Source organism: Siniperca chuatsi, linkage group LG16 (assembly GCF_020085105.1).
Source record: "Siniperca chuatsi isolate FFG_IHB_CAS linkage group LG16, ASM2008510v1, whole genome shotgun sequence".
NCBI lineage: Eukaryota > Metazoa > Chordata > Actinopteri > Centrarchiformes > Sinipercidae > Siniperca > Siniperca chuatsi.
Genome location: NC_058057.1, coordinates 17,971,468 through 17,993,045, shown reverse-complemented (window position 1 = coordinate 17,993,045; position 21,578 = coordinate 17,971,468). Strand labels below are relative to the sequence as shown.

General features: G+C 39.6%; 3 protein-coding genes across 6 annotated transcripts in view; 1 reads left to right on the top strand and 2 right to left on the bottom strand.

Moving 5' to 3' along the window:
- Nucleotides 1-53: 53 nt before the first annotated feature.
- On the top strand, nucleotides 54-8,734 carry tram2 (translocation associated membrane protein 2). 2 transcript variants are annotated; one of them, XM_044169917.1, is made up of 11 exons: nucleotides 54-283; nucleotides 2,395-2,458; nucleotides 2,699-2,808; nucleotides 4,053-4,169; nucleotides 4,365-4,423; nucleotides 5,757-5,841; nucleotides 6,067-6,137; nucleotides 6,461-6,565; nucleotides 6,881-7,024; nucleotides 7,632-7,789; nucleotides 7,925-8,734. In XM_044169917.1, the coding sequence occupies exons 1-11, from the start codon at nucleotides 164-166 to the stop codon at nucleotides 7,999-8,001; spliced, it is 1,110 nt and encodes a 369-aa protein (XP_044025852.1). In that variant the 5' UTR covers nucleotides 54-163; the 3' UTR covers nucleotides 8,002-8,734. The 2 variants fall into 2 exon arrangements, with proteins under 2 accessions (XP_044025852.1, XP_044025850.1); XM_044169915.1 differs by lacking the exon at nucleotides 54-283 and adding an exon at nucleotides 323-373.
- Nucleotides 8,735-9,372: 638 nt separating this feature from the next.
- On the bottom strand, nucleotides 9,373-14,067 carry efhc1 (EF-hand domain (C-terminal) containing 1). The gene is made up of 10 exons (XM_044169910.1): nucleotides 13,842-14,067; nucleotides 13,031-13,252; nucleotides 12,650-12,937; nucleotides 12,357-12,506; nucleotides 11,642-11,828; nucleotides 10,892-11,118; nucleotides 10,625-10,765; nucleotides 10,093-10,306; nucleotides 9,654-9,806; nucleotides 9,373-9,513 (listed from the first exon to the last, which is right to left on the bottom strand). Exons 1-10 carry the CDS (start codon nucleotides 13,905-13,907, stop codon nucleotides 9,485-9,487), a joined length of 1,677 nt encoding a protein of 558 aa, XP_044025845.1. The 5' UTR covers nucleotides 13,908-14,067; the 3' UTR covers nucleotides 9,373-9,484.
- Nucleotides 14,068-14,232: 165 nt separating this feature from the next.
- Nucleotides 14,233-21,578, bottom strand: part of LOC122863414 (protein eva-1 homolog A) — a 78,357-nt gene continuing 71,011 nt past the window's right edge. For all 3 annotated transcript variants that reach the window (XM_044169911.1, XM_044169912.1, XM_044169913.1), the window contains 3 exons: nucleotides 20,573-20,707; nucleotides 17,613-17,804; nucleotides 14,233-16,712 (listed from right to left, as the gene is read on the bottom strand). In XM_044169911.1, coding sequence (XP_044025846.1) covers nucleotides 16,333-16,712; nucleotides 17,613-17,804; nucleotides 20,573-20,707 — 707 coding nt within the window. In that variant the 3' untranslated portion in view covers nucleotides 14,233-16,332. The remainder of the gene's footprint in view (nucleotides 16,713-17,612; nucleotides 17,805-20,572; nucleotides 20,708-21,578) is intronic.

Sequence of the window (21,578 nt, the reverse complement as noted above, 5' to 3'; positions counted from 1 at the left end):
TCAGACTGAACTTATTCTGTAAATGGCCTCAAAGAAGGTATTTATGGCACTCGCCCTTTAAGAAGCTGCGCATGCGCATATCAGTGAGAAAGTTAACTCCAGAACTTCGTAGTCAGAAAAATTCTGATTTATAAAATAGCAAGGAAAACACCATTGAGTTGACATGGCATTTCGCCGAAGAAACAAGAGTTACCCTTTCTTCAGCCAGGAATTCCTAATTCAAAACCATGCCGACATCGTCTTCAGTTTGGTGATTTTCATTTTGATTGGATTGATGTTTGAGGTGAGATGAACTCAGATTCTCTTTTCTTCCCTCGTCTCACTCAGCTGTTTTAAGATGGCAAGCCTGCTGCACATTCAAAGATGTAACTTGGTGCGAAATTGAATCTTATTCGGTCGAAACGAGATATTGCTTTGTAAAAATGTTGGCGTGTTTGACTGAGCCTTCTATCGGTGTAATCAGTTCCGCGGATATGGTGGCTACTTGCTAGAGTTTTTACAAGTTTTGTGAACAATGAATGTTGCTCTGTTCGGAACCAAAGTAGCGACGTATGATTTAAAACTTAGCCAGAAAGTTACAGCTGGAACTAGCAAGTTATAAACTGCAACTTTACACGTTTATTGCTAGTTGAACATATGTTTTTAAAGTTTTCGGTGTCTTGCTCGTCATACTTTAATTCCAAAGGGAGTTTCTTAAACAGGGATACGAATGAAAACTCATATGCTGGCATAGACATAAGTGGCTACTCAAAAACGACGTAATGTAACTTATTTCCTAAAATTCACGTTTTACCCTTTTGACAATGTCTTGTCCCAGTTTCCAGTATAGACAGTCCGCTGCAACATTTTGATTACAATATTTGTCAGTTACCACAGAGAGCCCAATTAATACAGGAAGTAAAGCGTTTTCAGTCTACAAATTAAAAGCGTCGCTGTTGCTTAGAGTGAATTTTACCACACCTCCGACGTTGTGGAGTTTTATTTTGGAAAGCGTAGCCGGAAGCGGTATGACTCTTCGTCGCTAGCTTGACAGTGGTCGTTAACTGCCACGTCTCAATCTTTGAGCCGCTGCTGCTGGCTGCCGTGGGCTCAGCTGAGCTTTGACCCAAAGGGATTTCCCCACTGACATACAGTGACTAAATTATTAAGGTGTCTCATTAGCTAATAGCTTCTCCTACATACGAACAGACAGCCTCCCACGCCGCAGCTTGAGCATATAGTAAAGTTTCAATCCGGAACCCTGGTTTGGTTATGATTACACAGCTGGCAGAGTAAAAAAATAAGTAGGGGATTTCCTTAATATTTCTCGTTTCGGAAAAAGACAGCAGCAGTGCTATAGTTGGTCTTGAATTTCCAGTTTGGGCATTGACAGGTTACTTCGGCAAGCAAGGAATGACTGGTGACCCAAACTGGTGCCAGGGGACCAAAAGGGTCCCTTGAGGGGTCTCAGTATGGATGACTATGACTATGACTATGTACCAAGTCATATCTACTAAAATGGGATTTGCATGAGACAAACGTGAGGGTTCACAAGTTGATTAACCAGATAAGAAAGACATCTGAGACACAAAATCATTTTCTATGATCTTTGTAGTGTTAAAACCATTAGTCAACTGACAACAATTTTGACAATTTTAATTGCTTAAATAGATTATCAAGCAAAATATGCATTTTCTGGTTTCAGCTTCTCAAAAGTGAGGATTTTTTATATTATTATTATTATATTGTTGTATATTGAATATCTTTGTGTTTTGGACTGTTGGGTGGCCAAAACAAGGCACGCCATTTAAAAACATCACCTTGGGCTCTGGGAAATTGTGATCTGCATTTTTCTCTGATTTTCTGACATTATGGAAAATAAATGATTATTCAATTAATTGCAAAAATAATTGGGAGATTAGTCAATAATCTAAGTCCTAAATCATATGTCTTGTGAGATACTGGCTAGTTCTACCTCTTCTGGCCTGCAGAAGTTACTCAGATGTAACAATGAATGAAATCTGAAAATCCCCATTTGATTGAACTAGTCACAGTTCGTAGACATACGCAACCTGTGACAAGGGGTTGCAGCTAGGTATTGCTTTGTGGTCGCAAGCCAAAAAGGTTGGGAAATACAGGTCTAATGCATGTCTTTGTGGGGATGCTTGACATAAAATAATTTGGGGAGGCTCTGCTGTTACCGCTTCCACATCCCAGGTCAGTGACAAGACTTCTGCAGCACTGCTTAAGGAATACAGCTCTCAGCAGGCAATTTTAATCACTCACTCGCTCTCAAACACCTGTCACAAACCCACATGCATACTTTGATGATACTTTGATGACCTGCCTCTTGAGGTTGCATTCATACAGGTTCACTGACATATGTTGCTAATTACCATCTTGTCTAATTTCCAGGCAACAGCCAAGACGGCCATACTGTTCATTCAGCCTCAGTACAATGTCACCACACTATCACCAGGTATGCAGTGCAGTTGAGGAATTATTATTAAATACTCAATTCACAGCCTATGACCTATCTACAGTTCATACATTTCACAGTTTCACTTCTGCTGCTGCTGTTCCTCCATGTTGCATCATTATGTTACTGTCATTGAATTATGATTACAAGAACAGTTCTCATTGCTCCAGGATGTCTAACACACCTCCTGATTGCAAACATGTGCTGTGCGTGTGTTTGACCTCTCCTGTGTGTGCTTAGAGGGAGAAGTGACGTTGTACCATTACGGATGGAAGGACTGTGCCACCATCCTCTTCTATTTCTTCATCGCCATCATCCTCCATGCAGTGGTGCAGGAGTATCTTCTGGATGTAAGTACCCAGTCACTGTGGCACCATGCATCAGTCAGTCACGAGTGGAGGCATAGTAGATGTCACACAGAGAGGTCCTTCTAGATTGTTTTCAACAGACATAAAAAGGCAACAAATATATGTTTCCTGGTCACCAAAATAGGCTGCGAAGCAATGAGTAAATAATAAAATGAGGGTAATGCTTGTTTATTTGTTGAATCGTACACCAATTTCTCACTTCTGCATATTCAGCTGACCTGATGTGCACTGACTGAAAGATTCTCTAAGTTATGCAGCAAATAAATAATTGCAAGTGTACAAATTCAACAAAATTCTCTATTTTCCCTGTAATTAATACCAAATTACCTGTTTCTTTCTAAGTAACTTTTTGGAAATGATTCAGAAATTATGGACCCTTAAAATTAAGTCAATGAAACCAAAATGAGTTATCAGAAATATTATTGTAGAAAGGGTTTCAGTCGTAGTCATCTGGACACTGTTTTCAGAATCAAGACGTTTCGGCTCCCATCCGGAAGTCATTCTCAATTGTGACACAATTGAGACCCTTTCTACGATAGAACTCTCCTGGACGAATGAGGGACTACACCGTCTTATCCAGAAATATTATTATATAGTATGATATTCCATCAATAGTAGGGGAAAAATAATTTGTCCCTTTTTTTGCAGTCATGAACCTGGATAAAAACACATAAAATATCTATAATGTCTCATCCTGTTTATCGTTTCCTCAGTAACATATAAGTATGCTTTTTATGAATATATTCATGTATGTGAAGTATTTGGATCCAATTGCACTTTGTGGGACTTAAATGGGCATTTTAAACAGAACAGTTTGAAACATACCACATCAAAAAACACAAGAGCAGCATGCTGAGTGTTTTTCAGACTAAATCAGACTGACGTTGCTCCAGTTCTCTTAGCATAAAGTTGTGGAGACGGGAAGAGAAAGTAGCATTTGATCCATCTGAAAGTATGAGCCCTTGTGTCATTGTTTAGAAATAGGCCAGCGAGGAGGGATGATGTTTTATTTTAGCACCATCACCACAGTTTCCAAAGTGTCTTGAAAGGAATACTTCTTAAGAGGACTGTTTTCAGCAGCAGCCATAAATAGTATCTGCTGTCTTTTCTTGTCCCAGTTATTTGCGGTGACACTTCCTTGTGCATGACAATGACAGGAGCAACATGCCACCCATTCTGACTGGATCCAGCTGCATTCACATGATCTATTGTTGTTCACGTTGCAGAAAGTGAACCGGCGGCTCCACCTCTCCAAGAGCAAGAATACCAAGTTTAATGAATCGGGTCAACTGTGTGTGTTTCACTTGGTGTCGAGTGTGTGGAGTTTTTACATCCTCATAACAGTGAGTGAGATTTTGAAACCATATTGTATTCAGTGACAACTTGCTAGTCAAGGAAATGTCACATATATTCTTAAAACTTATCAAGGATAACTGATGTTTTTCACACACACACACACACACACACACACACACACACACACACACACACACACACACACAGTATAAAGTGTTATTTTCTCTGATTTCTCTACACAGGAAGGATATCTCCTGCATCCCAGCAGCCTTTGGGAGAACTATCCCCATGTACACCTCAGGTATGACTGATGTGTAACCAGCTCTGATAGTGCTATGTGTTTTTTCTCAGTAAAAGATACACTATATTAACAATATACAATTACAATAACAATAACATACATTTTTTTAGAAGTATCTACATATATTAATTTATCCATAAAACCATAAGTGTGTTCCTAAAGTTTTTAATTTTTTTTAAAAAAGCACCTCAAAATTTTCCAAAGCCCAAGTTATCCCCCACATGTCTTGTTTTTCTGACCAATAGTCCAAAAACCAAATGTATTCAGTTTTACTATAATAGAAAACTAAGAAAACACAAATATTCACATTTGAGAAGCTGAAAGCAGTACATTTCTGGCATTTTGGCTTAAAAAAGACTAATGATTAATTCACGATAAAAATAGTAAAATAGCCAATTCATTTTTGGTTGAGTGAATTAACTTCAGCTCTACCATTTACCGTACTTTAAAATTCACCTGCATTTTGCTATGTGTTGATATTTTAGTCACTTTAGAGCACAGTTAGGTGACTGTTGCTTTGAAAAAGTCACACATCAAAGTGCTGATTTCCTCTTTTATACCTGACAAATAGTGCTAACTGGTATTTAGCTCAAAACGATCAATTCCTTTTTCAGGAATTAAGTTTTCTGAGAAAATGACCTCATTTTGTCTACCCCAGGGCTGGATTGATCCGCAAGGGACTCCCGGGGCAAAAATTAACTGTGGGCCCCAATTCAGACCCTCCACCCCTAAGTTGGCATGGTTACAGTTTGATTAAATACAATTGATTTAAGAATTTGCACATTTTATTTATTAAAACTTGATTTTGGCACAGGACCCTCTATAAAAATGCAGAAGCCATCTTAAGGCCCTTACCAGCTCAGTTTATATTGTACTTTAGTGGTGCATATTTCAGAACAAATTTGAAAAATCAGAGTAATACAAAATAATTGGCACACAGTGAATCTAGACACTTTGGGGCCCATGGTTGCTTTGATCGGTTAGTAATCTAGTTTTAGTCTACCGCCTGGATTTTGTATTGTATCTTATCATTTCCTTCCTGTGCAGTGTTCTAAAAAGTCTTCTGCATACATCTTGCACACAGAGCCAAAACCTTAACATGCACACTAACCAGCTGTGTTAACATACATTATAGAGTTTGGGCAGCCACCTTGCAGGATTACTTGGCATAACCATATTTCTTAAAGGTTAATTTTTTGAACAGTCATGGGAAACAAATCAAATCAGGAATGTATCACTGTGGCAGCAATGTAAATTGCACTGACTCTCTCTCCTTCTTGCCCTTTCTGTCTTTCTCCTCCCTTCCTGCTGTCTGCCGGTATTTCTGGTCCAGGTTTCAGGTGAAGTTTTTCTACCTCACTCAGCTGGCCTACTGGCTCCATGCCTTGCCAGAGCTCTACTTCCAGAAAGTACGCAAGGTCAGTAAGGAGGCCCTGGGAACTGGAGGAGTTCTGGAGTGTGACTAGATAAGCTGTCTGTGTGTGTGTGTGTGTGTGTGTGTGTGTGTGTGTGTGTGTGTGTGTATTTGTGTCAGTTTGTGTGTGTTCTGCATGTATGTGCATTAGACAGAGTGAGAAAGAACAAATGGCTCCAGGATTTGAAACTACTGTACCTTTTGCAAATAAAGGCTGTTTGTTTTTCAGGAGGAGATTTCTCGTCAGCTCCAGTACATCTCCCTGTATCTGCTGCACATTTCTGCAGCCTATTTGTTAAAGTAAGCATCCAGCAGAAGGACTAAATTGAAAGACTTGTCAAGGAAAAAATGCATGCATAGTAAGAAAATAAATAACAGAAAAAAACAATGAAACACTGAAACACTCTTGAATCAGTTAGTGGTCCTGAAATGCATGTCTCTGCAGCAGCAGATTTCACTGCACTACTCAGCTTTACTGCTACTGATATTATATAAAATACTGTAGATGCTTATATGTGGTTAACAATGATCTAGAAATACTGTATATGGTTCTCATGAAACCCTGTATGGATGTTCCCTAATGGATTAATCTATCGCCTGCTTCTCTCTCCTTTCTTGTGTAGTATGAGTCGTGTGGGTCTGGTACTCCTTTTTCTCCAGTACGTGTCAGAGCTGGGCTTCCACATCGCCAGACTCTTTTACTTCACTGATGAGAACCATCAGAAAATGTAAGTAACCTCACTAGGTTTAATGGTTTTGGCTTATATATTAATAATATTTTTTTATTGCTATTAACTTGACTTAAAGATTTATTGATATGTTCTTATCACAAATACTGAAATCTTTAAACCCCCATTTTTTCTCTTGGTTGTTCTCTCCTCCTCTTTAAGCTACTGTATCATTGTTCAGTGTTTTCCACCTTTTTGACTCCTGGTGGCTTTACATTTTATTATTGCCTTGTTTGGTTTGATGATCACTGGCCACAGTCGATCATCTCAGCACCTTTTTTAATGATCACATTTTCACTGTGTGTCGTGCTTCAGGTTTGACATGTGGGCGGTCAGCTTTGTGTTTACACGGATGGTCACTCTGACCCTGATGTTCCTGGCTGTTGGGTTTGGCTTAGCTCGTGCTGAGAACCAGGGGCTGGACTGGGAGATGGGCAACTTCAACACTGTACTGATAAGGTAATGAACTTTGTTCTATATCTGTGGATAATGATTAATATTGTGGCACTGCTAACACTTCTGATGTTTATTTTTTCACAACATAAATTCAAAGTGGATGAGGCCAGGGATTTTGACACTGACAGAAAATGGTATTTCAAAGTAAAAACACAAATGGATTAAATGGGGTTTGACATTTCAAAATCATAATTCACTACACCTGCAGTTACAATATGACTAGTAAGGACATTATTTAAAGATATCTTTGAATATACAGTAGTGCTTATTTACTCCACTGTTAATTTTAGTGCTATTATTTGTGATGTGTAGTGAAGTGTGACAGCAGTACTCTCACCCAGGAAACAGAAATAGCAGATTTCTTGAACACAGAAACATCGGTTGCAAATGGGACAATCAGATCAGACTAAACTGTGGTCCCCTTGTTGTCCGGGACTACCGTTACTGTCAAACTACGAGAAATTTAACAAATATTCCTCAGACCTTATTTCAATCGCACACACACACACACCAGGGCCAGAAAGTAATTGTATAACTTCGGCACACAGTGTCAGGTCCATTTTCCTAATCACACAATTGCACTAATCTTCTTGCCTTTGGGCCCCTTCAGGATGACTGTTCTACTGCTGGTATGTTTGACCCAATCTTGGCTACTCTGGAAGTTTATCCGCTTCCAGCTGAGGCGCTGGAGGGAGTTCAGACACGAACAGGCTGTTCGCAAGAAGGCTGCCACAAAACAAGCCCTACGGCCACTGAAGAGAGACTCACGTGAGTATAAACACTTGCTCATGCTCATGAAACATGTTTCATGTGCTTTCTTTATTTTTCCTGATCACACTGAATGTCTGATATGTGCTGCATTAGTAGAGATCCTGACTTCTCACCTCCTGTCTCTCCTGCTAGTTGGTCACCATGAAAACGGAGTTCTTAAAGCTGAGAATGGAGCCTCTCCTCGGACCAAAAAACTCAAATCCCCCTAAGATAACACACTGACTGGCCTGACCAGTGGCCTTAGCCCTGACTAAGGTTTCTCATCAGCACAACAGGGATGCTGGCGGCCACTGGCCATCAAGCTTCTTGTTGAGTATGTCCTGAGATGTTACAGGGACTTGAATGCTGGAAAATGAAATCCAAGGAAATCCCTGGAGCCCAACAGACATTTATTCTTCTTATCATATCAGTATTTTTTTATACATCCACGCAGCCTGCTATCCCACCCTAAGGAGCACGATTGTATGCAGAATGATTGATGAAAATGTAAAGTGAACACAGTATGCGGCACACAAGTTACTGTGTGTGTCAATGTTGAATGTGTCGATGCATATCCTCATACAAGTACTGTATTGGTTGTAGTGTTGTCTGATGTTGCAGCTGTTTTCAGCTCTTCCCATTGAGCCGGCTTTGCTTGTTTTCTAGTTTGGTCCATTGGAGCAGAAAAATGTTACTGATGATATGGTATGATATGAGCTTACTGTATGCTGGCCTTAACATGATCCCTTCACCATGTCAGGGATGGGATTTTGGCCAACCAATAGAGTGGTCACCTGGGCTCCTCCCAATGATTTGTCTCTTTAAAATCCTGCATTTGTCACTGGTCACTTAACAGATAAGCAATCAAGTATGTATGTTGGATATTACCGCATGCCATTCCATGTTTTTTTTTCTTTTAATTGTTTTGTTAATTACTTTATTAAATAATGCATTTTTCTGAAATATAGTGTGGATTCCTTTATTGTGACTGAAGTCATTTTTCTGTCTGTTTTTCTGTTTCTCTGTTTTCATTTTATACACTTGACATCTGTCAACAAAATGGCAACATTTTCAATTGTTGGCCTTCATAATGTTCTAGTTTGCAGCAACGGAAAATGTGTGCATTACTAGTTGGCAAATGCATGCAGAATTACATAGAATTGGTTCTACATTTCCAGTGTTCTTTCATAATACAGTAAATACCAGTGTGTTTAGGCAGTTCTGAATGGGGTGGTGCAGGTGGACTCAACCAAGGGTGGCACTGAGCATGGTGGAGCCCCCTTCACCTACAGTATGCTTTATGCATGCTTAACGACAGCATGCTAAAAGTGTCCCTGGTTTAGTCTTCTCTTTTGTTTTATGTGGCTGAGGAATAGATAAAAGATAAAATGTACTTGCTTGATTGCCCATCTCTAACATAACTTTGTATTTTTGTAGTAGCCAATCAGATCTAAGGGTAGGCCTTGGCAACCGCTTGTTACATGCCCAATGTTAGGAGGGTATTTTGAGGTCAACCACACCAACACCTAACAGCTGTATTTTAAAAACAGTTGTGTTGTAAAATTTTCCATAAGCTTTCAGATTTCACCAAACAAATAACCTTTTCTGCAGCAGGTCCAGTGTTTATTTATTATGTTAACTTTGATTCATACTCTGGTGGTCTGATTTATTGGGGCGTGAACAGCACTTGAGGCAATCCAGCCTTCCCTGAGATCATGAAGATGGCTCTGCCACATCATCACCTGATAAAGAATAAAAGCAAAAATGGGCATAAATTGTATAAGTCCAGAATTTTAAAACATTACATTGACTGGAAGAAATGTATTATTGACAGACAATTCTAGAGAAGCATGTTTTGCTAAATGGCTGATTTGATTTTTACCATTTCGGTCAGCTGGCTGGTGAGTTGCTGTCCCCACACGCAGCTTCTGGTGCAAAGAATCCAGTGTCTGACAAGGGATCTGGCTTGAGTTAGACTCCAGGTACGTCAGAACATAATGATCAGCATCGGTCAACACAAAGCGGTGGCTGAAAACTGAAAAAACAGACGAGAGAGAGGAGAAAGACTGTGTCCTTAGCTTTTATTATCTATGATTGATAGATAATGATGATGATGATTGATCCCCTACTTGAAAATTAAATTTAACAAACAATTATGTTGTATACAGCTTAATGTATCTAGAAAGACATGTATGGCACTGTAGCAACATGAGCAAGAACAAGATTTTCTTGGAGAAAAGATGCCATAGTTTCAGAATAAATATTCCTTTTGGAAACCAAGACAGAATAATCAATACAGCCTGTTAAACTGAGAATGTTACCCTCCACAGTGGCTCCTATAGCAAAGTCTGCAGGTGAGTAGAACTCAGGATTGTCCACTGTAGAGCCTGGCTTGGGGATGCGCGTCTTCTCCAGGAACTTGCCACCGATGATACCAGAGTTGCGAGTGGGCTTTTCAAAAATACTGATCATGTCATTGGACAGGAAGTAGGACAGTATGAAACGTCGGCCCTCATCTTTGGGATTCTGGGAGTCCTGGAATGTCAGTAACACAGGATAGCTTAAGCAAGGAGAGCAATGATTTGTTTTGTTGTGGATGGCTTTGAATTGTGTCTGGTCAATCAATAAACATGTTTCCTGGGTTACATTATCCCTATCATGTTTTGAATCCAGGGTTAGGCCCTGGGTTACGGTGCAGAATGACCAGCAAGGTTCATCTTAGTAGTGGCTTACTTAATCTCATTTTTGGACCGTTGCAGTTTGGTGACTTGTAACTACATTTAACCAACCACTAGTCATTCAGAGTTTAGTCAAAGAAGCAGCAGAAACACATTCTCACACATGTTGACTCACCAGCCTGGCACTGTAGCGCAACACTTTGTGGCTGTTTTCCAGCATCTTTAGCAAGTTCTTCTTGGGAGGCTCAGGGATTAAAGACAAACAATTCTGGAGAGAGTCTTCAAGTGAACCAAAACCATTATAGGGAGGAACCTCCTGTAAACATGGACAAAAAAATATATATATATTTATAACAACATAAAGTGACATGCCTTCAGGCAACACAAATGATATAGTTTTGTAAAGGAAAACAAAAGACAGATGAAAAATACAGTTTCTCACCATCTTCCTCTCCTGAAGCATGTCAGTCTTCTTTGGTACCTCTATGGGTTTTATCTCCATGGTAGGGTGGTTCTTCTGGTAATAGTCTTTAGTGAAGCCATCACAGTCATACAGTAGGAAGCGACGGCCCAGCAACTTCATCATTTGACCCACCTGGAAGTCTTTGGGGGAGTAGTACTCGTCCACTTCCTCTGTTGAAACCTCCAGCACACAGCTGGGAAAGGTCTCTGGAATGATGTTATGTAGCAGTTAATTAAGAAAATGCCACCATGTTTATTGTGTCATAGTATTTATTTGTACTTGACTAATGGTTAATTTGTTCATTTCTTTTATGTTGTCTTTTTTTTTTATCTATTCTGCTTTTTTCTAATGTTGCTTATTTTTTGCCTTTGTCTTTTTAAATATGTGTTGTCTCCTTTAAACAATCCTTTTCTTCTTTGTTTTTAATATTCCTTTACATAATCTTTTGTAAAGTAAATGGATTGCATTGCATCTTTTCATAAGAAAAGGTGCAATACAAAAAAGTACATTGTATTGCATCTTTATGTATGAAACTTTTTGAATATAAATAAAGTTAGATTTTTAATATATGACCATTGTATAGTGCAAAAAATTGTTGACAAAAACAAGCAATACTTAATTACGGATCAATATGATTTCAATTGGTTGCAAAGAGATACCTGACCAAAGCAGTGTATCTAATGAAATTATATATAAAGCTAAATATAAAGACACAGTGTTGCATCTAACCAGGTTTGATTTTCTTGGGCAGCTTCTGTCTGCGCATCAGGACAGGGAAGGGATCCCGGCCACTGTTGGGTTCATGGACCTCTCTGATCTCCACTGTGTCATCCACCAGGAAATACTGGATGGTTACAGGCCTGGTCTCCCCGTACAGAGAGTCAGTATCGTCCCAAAGGGCAAAGAAATGCAGCACCTGAACAAGAAGAGGTTAAGAGCCTGAAACTAGAATTGGTATGCCAAATGCAAAATCTCAGGGTACAAACACCTGATTAATAATGCAAATATTTTTGACATCGCAAACGAAACATTTCAGTGGTTTAGAACTCTACTTATTTTTAGGTTGACTTTGCATTTTTCATAGGCTCAATCTTATGTTGAAGAAACATGAACTTCACCAAAACCTAGACCTAGTTGTTGCAACAGATACACATAATGCCCGCCTTGGTAGTGGTGTTGTGAGTGGTGTCTCTTAAGCCATATTCACACTAAAAGTTATTTCATTCTTCTAGGTGCAGTCTACTAAGAGTAGAGACTGATATTTGCAAAAGCCAATATCATCAACATCATGGCAGGTATAAAAACTAACAGGCAGATCATGTTTGTTTTCTAAATAGCTTGAATAGGAGATGTTATTGTACTTCTGTCTCTCTGTTAATAGCTGTCCAGATAAGGGTATGTAACAGTTACCCAGTGAGTTCAGAATGGAGGGAATTTCCTTTACCTTACGATCCATGGTGAGAAACTGGTGCATGCGGTCAAATTCGGAGGGTGTTGTGTAGGAAGGCCGAGGGGTTTTGCAACGTTTGCTGTAAGGGTCCACAGGTATTGGCTCAGGTTCATTCAGAACAATGCCCTCACTTTCCATGAATTCCTATATATGATGAATAAGATACACAGACACACAGATATTTACAGCATACATTCCAACATATACATATTTTTGTATCCGACACAGAGAAAATAATAAAGATACATAACGCACAGCAAGAGCATTCACATAGGCGAGTGTTGTACCTTTGTAAAAGCGTCACACTGTGTGATGTGGTACTTGACCCCGTACACCTCCAGGTCCATGCCAAGGTTGAGGTCTTTCCACTGGTAATGCTCTCCACGTTCGTTCTTGGGCAGACGCTGCCGTTTGATCCGTTTCCCCTGTGGTATCCCAGAATTCGCCACCATGGGCTCAATGATGCACATGCTGTCATCTTCAAGGTAGTAGTAAATGACCACAGGGCGTATGCGATACTCCTCTTCAGGGGAATACAGGATATTTTCCTGAAAGTATGCATAATAGCGCAGCACCTACAAGACACGAGGGTGGTGAAGAACACACAAACTAGGAATTAATTGGCCAGTTAATTGGACAGCAACACAAATACTGCTCTTACACTTTACCTTCTTGTCAAGGGCCACATGAGCTGGGATGAAGTCTTCGGTTAGGCTCTGGTCAAAGGAGCCATAAGTAATGTCTGGTGTCTCAAAGGACAACTCACTGATCTCCTGCTGGATCAGCTGCTCTGATAAAAGAGGATCCTGTCCAATACCCACAGTGGGGCGACGAGGCAGAGCATAGCCATTCTTATAGTCCAGTGTCTGGGAACGATGGAAGGCTGACTTCTGCAGAGAAAGACCATGGGGGGGGGATAAATTAGCTCTGGTAAATCACAATAGAAATACAAATGTAGGTAAATTAAATATTTGCAACACTGATGCAAGTGTACTACACTCAAAGTTCAATTATTATATGAGTCTACTGTCCAACACAATACTGTGCTAAAAACAAGTGTTGTATGAGATATACAGTATAGGTGGACCGAATTATACTAACACCTATAGGCCTACATGATAATTCAATACCATACAACCCTCGAATATACACAACAGAGTATTCACAAAATCAAATCATGTCTTACTTTAATTTAAGCCATTAATGTCCCTCTGCTGTGGCAACAGTCAGCAATTATAGCTAACAGCATCCTAACTCAGGCCTGAATAGCACTCAAAACTGCGACCCAGTTATTCGACGTTAAGGACTGGAGGAATGCAGGAATGACAGACAGAGAACAGCACATTTTCTTGCGAATAACTTACGCTAAATTTGGCTGTTAGTCAAACGTTAAAGCCTCACGTTAAGTAACTTAACAACATTTTTAATTAACTTAGCTAGTTTTATGCTTAACTTTAACTAGGTTAGCTACATGCTTACCGTTACATCCCGAAAAGTGTATCCTGGTAAAAATGGTAATCCATGGCTATTCCAGTTCCAAGACATTGCTAAACTAGTCTTTAGGTATATTTTCGATTTCCTCACCTCCACAAGATGTCAAACAGTATATTAGTTTTGTAATTTGTGGATTTAACTAGGTTTTATTAGCGTGTAAAGCTACACTGCAGCTCCGCCATGGTAAGTTTATGGTATCCATGGAAACGGCACGACAGCAACAATTTCAAGAACATTTAAAAAAAGTAAACAAATATCTCTGAAAACTACAACTAAATGAAATTCAGAGTGAAAACCCAAAGAAATAAAGTGATGTCAGGATTGATAAGAAATTGACAAACATTCAAAAATAAAAAGTAAAATAGCATATCCTCCATAACATCAAGTTGTTTTATTTAAGTTCTGTGGCGAGTAGCCTACGTGCTACAATCAATTCAAGCTGTTATATTTTACAATTATTTGCCATAGCCATAAATAACTTTATTATAACTGGGTGACTTTTATTCATACACTCAATTTACACAAACTGAAGAGCTCTAATTTTACCACCAGGGGGCGAGCAACACCAATCAATCTCACTGATAGAAATGCCCACAGGTCCACAGGTCATCATAAGCACACAATCTATTTAGTTAATGATGACCTTATACAGTGTGTTTAATCTCTATATTTGTAGTATTAAATCAGTATTAGTGCAGAGTTCCACAGTACAGAGCAAGTATTGTGCATAACTGGACAATAATACAAGCATTGTACACATTTGAAGTGACATTTAGAATGCAAAACATAATGTGCAAGATTAAACAAAACAGAGGACAAGTTATTTTTGAACACAGTTTATTCCAAGCACAGGAGTCATATTTTGGTCTCACTTTACCAGCTATTGGCACATTGTAATCCCATTCAAATTTAAACACAAGAACTGTCTTTATAAAAGCTATATATAGTGGCAGTCTTTATGTGGATGACCCTAATATGTCCTGTGTACTCTCATCTAAACTCTCAGTCAGGAAAATACCAAGCTTTTTCTAAAAATTATTATTATTTCTATGCTTGAATCCAGGGCAGCGCAAAACATAACTGGATTGACAATAGCTTATTTTATTAAACTGGTAACATGATTTAAGAGACGCATTTTGAACGTCCACTGTGAACCTTTTTTCAGTGCTGGTTCCTTCTCCAGATGGCCATGAGCAGCGATTACAACAAGCATCTGGTTTAGCACTAGTATCTCTGAAATAAGGGCACGGTTGACATAAGACCTGAAATTTGCACATGAGTGAGAACAAGAAAAATTATTTCTAGCAAATTCACTGGTTCAAAATTGGCATATTCTGGTTACGTACATTTACATCTAGGGAGACAGCGAGTGCAAAGTGTAACAGAGACATTCAGATTTTACACATGCTCCACTTCAGCAAAGTAGTAATGATAAAAGGGAATACATTTATGATAAGATAAATTTGGGATATCCAATGAATAAATAATTTGACCAGTTATTGAGTTATATACCAGCTGCACTCTTGACAACAGTGACTTAATAGCTAGAAAAGGCACTGCACTGTGAAATAAACATACTGTATAAAAAATAAGGATAAATCACTATACCTCTTTGAGGCTCTTTATATGATATTTCTAATTCTTTTCTTTAAATGCTGACATAGCTGTTTAAATGGGCTGATCCCCTTCTTAGGAAGCAAATACATCAACCAAACACAAACACTAGGATTGCATCCCTGAGGTGCCAGACAACCTTCGCCAAGTATAAAAATATCTCATAATAAACCATACTTGAGAACGAAAATACACAACATCAATAAACTATTAAATATTATAAAATAGATTTCATAAGGATTGAGATGAATTCCCCCCAAATATCTTTTGGTTTTATAAAGTTCAAAAGGCAGCATGGTTATTCACTGTGGAAAGATTGTCTTACATTGTCCCATTGTCCAGTACACTTCTTTCTGCTTTATGCTGCCCCTCTGTAAAGTCCACACTTGAATACTAGAGGGTACTGAGCATAAAGCTCCAAGTGTCACAGTCTTTTGCAGCTGCCTGACGTTCTGTATAAAACAGACCCATCTGAGGCCTTGGTCCTTCAGTCACCATGTAGTCTCTACAAGCCCATGTGTGTCTAAGGCAGCTAACCCATAAATCCCCACTTCAAAAAGGCCTGTTGAGGTCACGGGCAAGGCAGTGTAGCCTTTCACCCCATGCTTCCGGCAGAAAGAGGCGGCTAAGAGGCGAGCTTACCATGCAGAGTGGGAGCTTATTCTCTTACTGAATGGGGTATAGCTTATGATACCCAGAGGAATATGTAAAGAGGGAGGACTTTCTTCCAAAGTCTGCACTACCTTCCACTGTTCTCATCAGTGTGAGTCGCTTTTGCATGCTTGTCCCTTCTCACCCAAGTGCGTCCTAAATTTTGTTCAAGTCAAGTAAGCTTTCTATAAAAAAAGCCCCTTAGCAGTCCTCAGTAATACCGATTGAGGCTCCGTGTCCCAGGGATGTCAGGTTGCCCGTTCATCCAGATCTCTCGGATGATTCGCTCCCTTTCCTCGAGCCTCTGCGCTCTTTCAAGCTCTTCCGCAGAGGTGAACACATTCATGTTAAGTGTGCGTTCGAACCGCCGGTGCCGCCGCGCTGACAGGTCTGAGGTGGTGTCCCAATCTGAGTCCGAGTCACTGGAATCGGAGGATGAGTCCGCGGGGCGTGCTCGTTTCTTGGCAGGAGGCCGCTGGCGGGGCTGGCAATCGGTGCGACAAGAGATCTGGACCACCAGGGCGAAGAGTGTGAGGAAGAGGCCCAAACACACACCGCAGACAAAGAAGAGCGCTGCCCTCTCTGGGTGGTCTGTTATGTGGGATGAAAACAAGAAAGTAGGGGGGCTTATATTTAGTTGATTTCTTACAGAAAACATGTCAAACATTTAACTGGATCTTTATGACTGATGGTGGGTCTCTTATATTTTCCTCTGACCTGCTCAGCCTGCTCTGCTATAAAATATTTCACTTGATGGCTCACTCATTGTAATGAACATTGGCTGCAGACTTACAGCTCATATCACTCACTTTCCCAGCTTGATCCCTTGGTTTGGCCAAAATGTCTCTGAAATTCTGCTAACCCGGCTATGTAGTGTGCTTCTCCTTCCCCTCGTCTTCAGTAACGTACTTTTACATGTTATTAATGTTGGTAATTGTGTCTCACCGCCTCAAGCTCCAGGTGGACAAGACTAAGCTGTTTTAAACTGATTCAGTTTAGGTTTTTCTTTAAAAAAGAAAAAAAGAAAGGTCACACTTAAAGGTCGTACATTATTTTGATTGGTGTAATATTCCTCAATAAAATTATATAAATGCAGATCATAAAATGTGATCACAAATGTGAGAAATATTTAAAGTAATTTCAAAGCTGAGTTAGCTGATCTTACATAGGTTTAGCTTCCATAACACATTACAGTGCATGGACTATGTGTTTATTTGACTGTATGAACTGTGCATTTCACTATGTATAGACTGTTTGAGTCACAGTGGGAGGTAATAAAACAGGAAGTATCCAAACAACCCAAACTATTACAGCGTCTGTTTTAGCGGCTGGCTGAAGCAGGTGACTGACAGTGTGTGTATGTAGCCGTTATCTCTGCCTAACATCTGCATTCCTCTGGCCCACATTTACCCACCTTTCAGTCCCAGGAAAAAGGAAATGGGGGTTATTACCCAAAAGACGTCACACAAGATTTTATGATGGTTGCCCTACCTGATATGTAAGTGTAGGCTGCCAGTGCATTGCTGATGAGGGCCATGTTTGCACTAGAGGTGGAGTTGATAATGGGATTCATGGCTGGGGGCCGCAGTGGACTTTCTCTTCCTCCTCCTCCTCCTCCTCCTTCTCCTCCGGCTTCTGAAAACTTCTCCTCGTTGGGGTTAGTCTCCCTAACCTTCTTCCTCTCTGCAAATAACGATGGAGCAGGAAAGTTCAGTTTAACAACACAAAGCAGACTATATTCTATGATGAAAGTGGGTTGTTCATATAGCATTTGAATTCTGTATTTAGACACAGATTTTTTTGAAAAGTTTTATTTTTAGATAGAACATGAATACACTCTGAGATCAAAATCTGTGAGCCCACATGCATATGCTCACAAGGAGTGTGTTCATTACCACATGTACAGTCAGATTATGACGGTACTGGCTGGGTCATTTACAGTAAAATATGAGTGTATTGTCTCTGAGGTATTGTGACTACAGCACTCAGACCACTGAGTCATCTGCGGTCTCGATTTTTAGGAGGTACAGTCCTGTAAAAAGATGCATCATGTATAAAAACACACACATGTTCACAGGGAGTTGAGTGATTCAGAAGATAACACATTATCCGCTTCTGTCAAATTCATTCTGACTCAGGCCATTAAGAAACAGAGAACCACATGGGAATAGTTTGCACTCTGGCGACATTTCAAAAGTTCCCCCAAAATCTCAGAAAACGATCTATTCATAGATGGGAACAACTGTTTCCTCCTCTGGATTTTCATCACAGCACGACTTCTTTCACTGTTTACATGCTGGCTTGTGTTGCGTATGCAAGAGTCAAGGAGTTGAGATGAGAGAACAGAGGAGCACAGAGTGACTTGATTACTTAGATTCATACTCATTTTCTGAGCACAGTTGCTGCTAATTAACCTGAAGTGGGTTTAGGTGGGAGAGTGTAACTACTGTAACTTTAGCTCTATGAATAAGTAATGCTTCACTGAAAAAAAACAACCCTTAAGTTAAGACAGCCAAAATAAACAGAAGCATTCAGTTCAGTGACCTAAGTCCTAACTCGGTGCATGTGTGAACAGTCATATTTACCTGCTTGATTTTTTGTTAGTGTAGGTAAGCGTGCTTTGGTGAACTGTCACACACACCATTGACCTCTAATTGCAGATTCTCTAAGCTGTGTCAGGCTCTCTTTATCTGATAAATGCAGTTTAGACTGGAATTGGTCACTGAGAAGGTAAATGTTTCCACCTGGACCCACTGCTGTGGTGCACGCATCATCAGCTAACATTCAACCAATAGACCACAATCTCTCTTTCTAACACACATAAAAATAGGCAGATGAACAGTCAGTAGAAAACACTTGAAGTGTTAGAAAATACAGAATACATAACGATGAAAATGCAGTAGTAAAATACCTTTGACATGATAAATTCAGGAAATCATTATTAATAATCCAATTACTTTTTTTAAAACATTAAATCAAAAGAATTCATTGACATTACAATAATAAATCCTGCATCAAGAATTTTAGAAGGTAAGAGTGTATGTAAAGGGCACAGAAAGGTCAGTATAAATAAATAATTTTAAGCCTTTGGTTGACAACATTTTGGAAATATGCTTATTTGTTTCCTTGCAGAGAGTTGGATTAGAAGATAGATACCACTCTCACATATCTGTACGATAAATATAAAGTTGGAGCCAGCAGCCGGCTAGCTTAGCTTAATATAAAGACTGGAAGCAGGCTCTTTCTAAAGATAACACAATCCACCTACCAGCACCTCTAAAGCTCGCTAATTCTATGTATCTTATATATCTTAATAACTGAAAGTTTAAAAACAAGTTATGTGCTGGACTATTTCTTGGCAGGGGATGGTGACTTTGTGGAGTCTCCGCTGGTTGCCTGGCAACCTCATGCCTGGCAACATCCCCTGTTTCCAGTCTTTGTGCTAAGCTAATTGGCTGTTAGCTGCAGCTTCATATTTATTGCTTCATATTTTTGATATGACAGTGGTATCAATTTTCTCATCTAACTCTCGGCAAGAAAGCAATTTAGCGTATTTTCCAAAATGTCGAACTATTCCTTTAAGAAATACAGTATGTTGTGAAAATGGTGATTCAGCTGTTTAGTAAACGACATGTTGGTCAAGCAGAAAGATCAAATCTGTTTCTTTACGCCAATCCCTTTGCACAGTTAAAAAAACAAAAAAACAAAGAGGAATGAGACAAATGAAACAAGATGATCAGGATACCTATATTTACTGGGAAATGCTTCTTGTTCCGCCTTCATATTCCTCCTTCTCTCTTCTTCATATATTTCATCCCCTATCAGTACATCAGAGATGGAAACAGGTTTTTCTAGATGAACTGAGAGTGGAGTGTTTGAAGCCGGTGCAAGGAAGTGAAGCCATTCATGCGTTAGGAACTGTCATCGCATCTCCTGTCCGCTCACTCTCTTAACTCCTCATTCATTTGTCTATCCTCCTAATTAGTACAGTGCCGGTAGCTGAGCAGAGTACTTAGCATGCTGGACGCCAGCCACCATCCCTCATGAATAAAGCTTTGTTTAAGTTTTCTTCCTTGCTGGCGTCTCTTTTTGCACTCTTTCATTTCATTGTTCTTGCTCTGTCTTCTCCCTCTTTCTCTCTATGGGAGTTTGACCATATAACAGACTGTGGTCACATATAAGTGCAATCATTGGCTCTTGGAAAGCAGTATATTTTTAAGACCAATGATCATAAATGGTCCAAACCGATGGCTCTGCTAGGATACATATGGAAACAGTTGAACCCGTGTGACTTTAAATATACATACATATTTGCCCTGACTTGAGACCTGAATTACTGTTTCTCTTGATGCCTGGGAGGCCTTGGGACTGGTTAGTGTTAACTGCTCTCCATGGGAGGCTGTGAGTGTGTGTGAGAGTGAAAAAGCTTATGTGTTCGTCGTTTTGCTCACCTGGAACAGTGTCAGGGCTTTTGACTGAGTTCCCCTCCGGAGGGCTGTCTCCCACTATGTTGGGGTCATGGGTGCTGGGGGGAGGGGAGTACACCGGCGGTCTGGGTCCCTGCTCCTGGAGCAACTTCTTTGGGACTTCAAAGAGAAGGATAGGTGGAGCAGAGGGGAGTTTGGGGATGAGGGAATCAAAGAAAGATACATAGAGGATAATTAGATGATCTCTAATTTGAAAAGGAGATGCATAGCAGTCATTTCTATTTCAGTTCCGAATAGAGTCCGACCAATATATCGATTAGGTAATATTATCTGCTCATATTCTTTTATCATATAAATATCATGTGAATTTATACGTAAAAACAAATATTTATATAAGTATTGGACTATGTATTTGTCAGGCTCTATTCGAGACTGGGGCTGCAACTAACAATTATTTTCATTATGAATTCATCTGCCATTTATTTTCTCGGTTAATCAATTATTTTGGTCCAAAAAATATCAGAAAATAGAGACAAATTGCATTACAATTTCTCAGATTTCTCAATGATCAAAATGCTTGTTTTGTCCAACCTGCCAGACCAAAAAAGAGAATGTACAGGGGACAGCCAACATTTCCCACTGTATTATGTCAAAAATGTCAAGTTTTATATAAATGAGGTATTTCATACCAATTTTGTTTTTCCATAAGATTTTGAAGTGTCTCACTGATTACATTGTAATTTGTCAAAGGAACTGATTCTCAGAGGAAGTTCTTCTCCTCCCTCGTGTCTACATATCTGCATTTTATAGGAGATTCTGTTGATCGAGATTACGAGTTGTGTTAATCCCGCAAACATTTCATGTAAGCTAAAATGAGAGTGAAAATACCTGAACTCAAGAGTATATTGTGATGGGAAAGTAAGGAGCTATGAATGAAACAGTTGTAAACAGCATAATGGCCGTGATTCACACACTCCTCCTGACCTTGCAATCTGATTCCCGAAAGTTATGCTGCCCCTCCTCCTCACCC

Excerpts from the sequence above, each read along its gene's own strand:
- tram2 (XM_044169917.1), top strand. The coding sequence starts at position 164 with ATGGCATTTCGCCGAAGAAACAAGAGTTACCCTTTCTTCAGCCAGGAA. Across the intron at positions 5,842-6,066 it reads ACTTCCAGAAAGTACGCAAG|GAGGAGATTTCTCGTCAGCT; the intron begins GTCAGTAAGGAG and ends TTTGTTTTTCAG. Across the intron at positions 7,025-7,631 it reads TTCAACACTGTACTGATAAG|GATGACTGTTCTACTGCTGG; the intron begins GTAATGAACTTT and ends GGGCCCCTTCAG.
- efhc1 (XM_044169910.1), bottom strand. The coding sequence starts at position 13,907 with ATGTCTTGGAACTGGAATAGCCATGGATTACCATTTTTACCAGGATAC. Across the intron at positions 10,307-10,624 it reads TGCGCTACAGTGCCAGGCTG|GACTCCCAGAATCCCAAAGA; the intron begins GTGAGTCAACAT and ends CTGACATTCCAG. Across the intron at positions 9,514-9,653 it reads CCAGCCAGCTGACCGAAATG|GTGATGATGTGGCAGAGCCA; the intron begins GTAAAAATCAAA and ends ATTCTTTATCAG.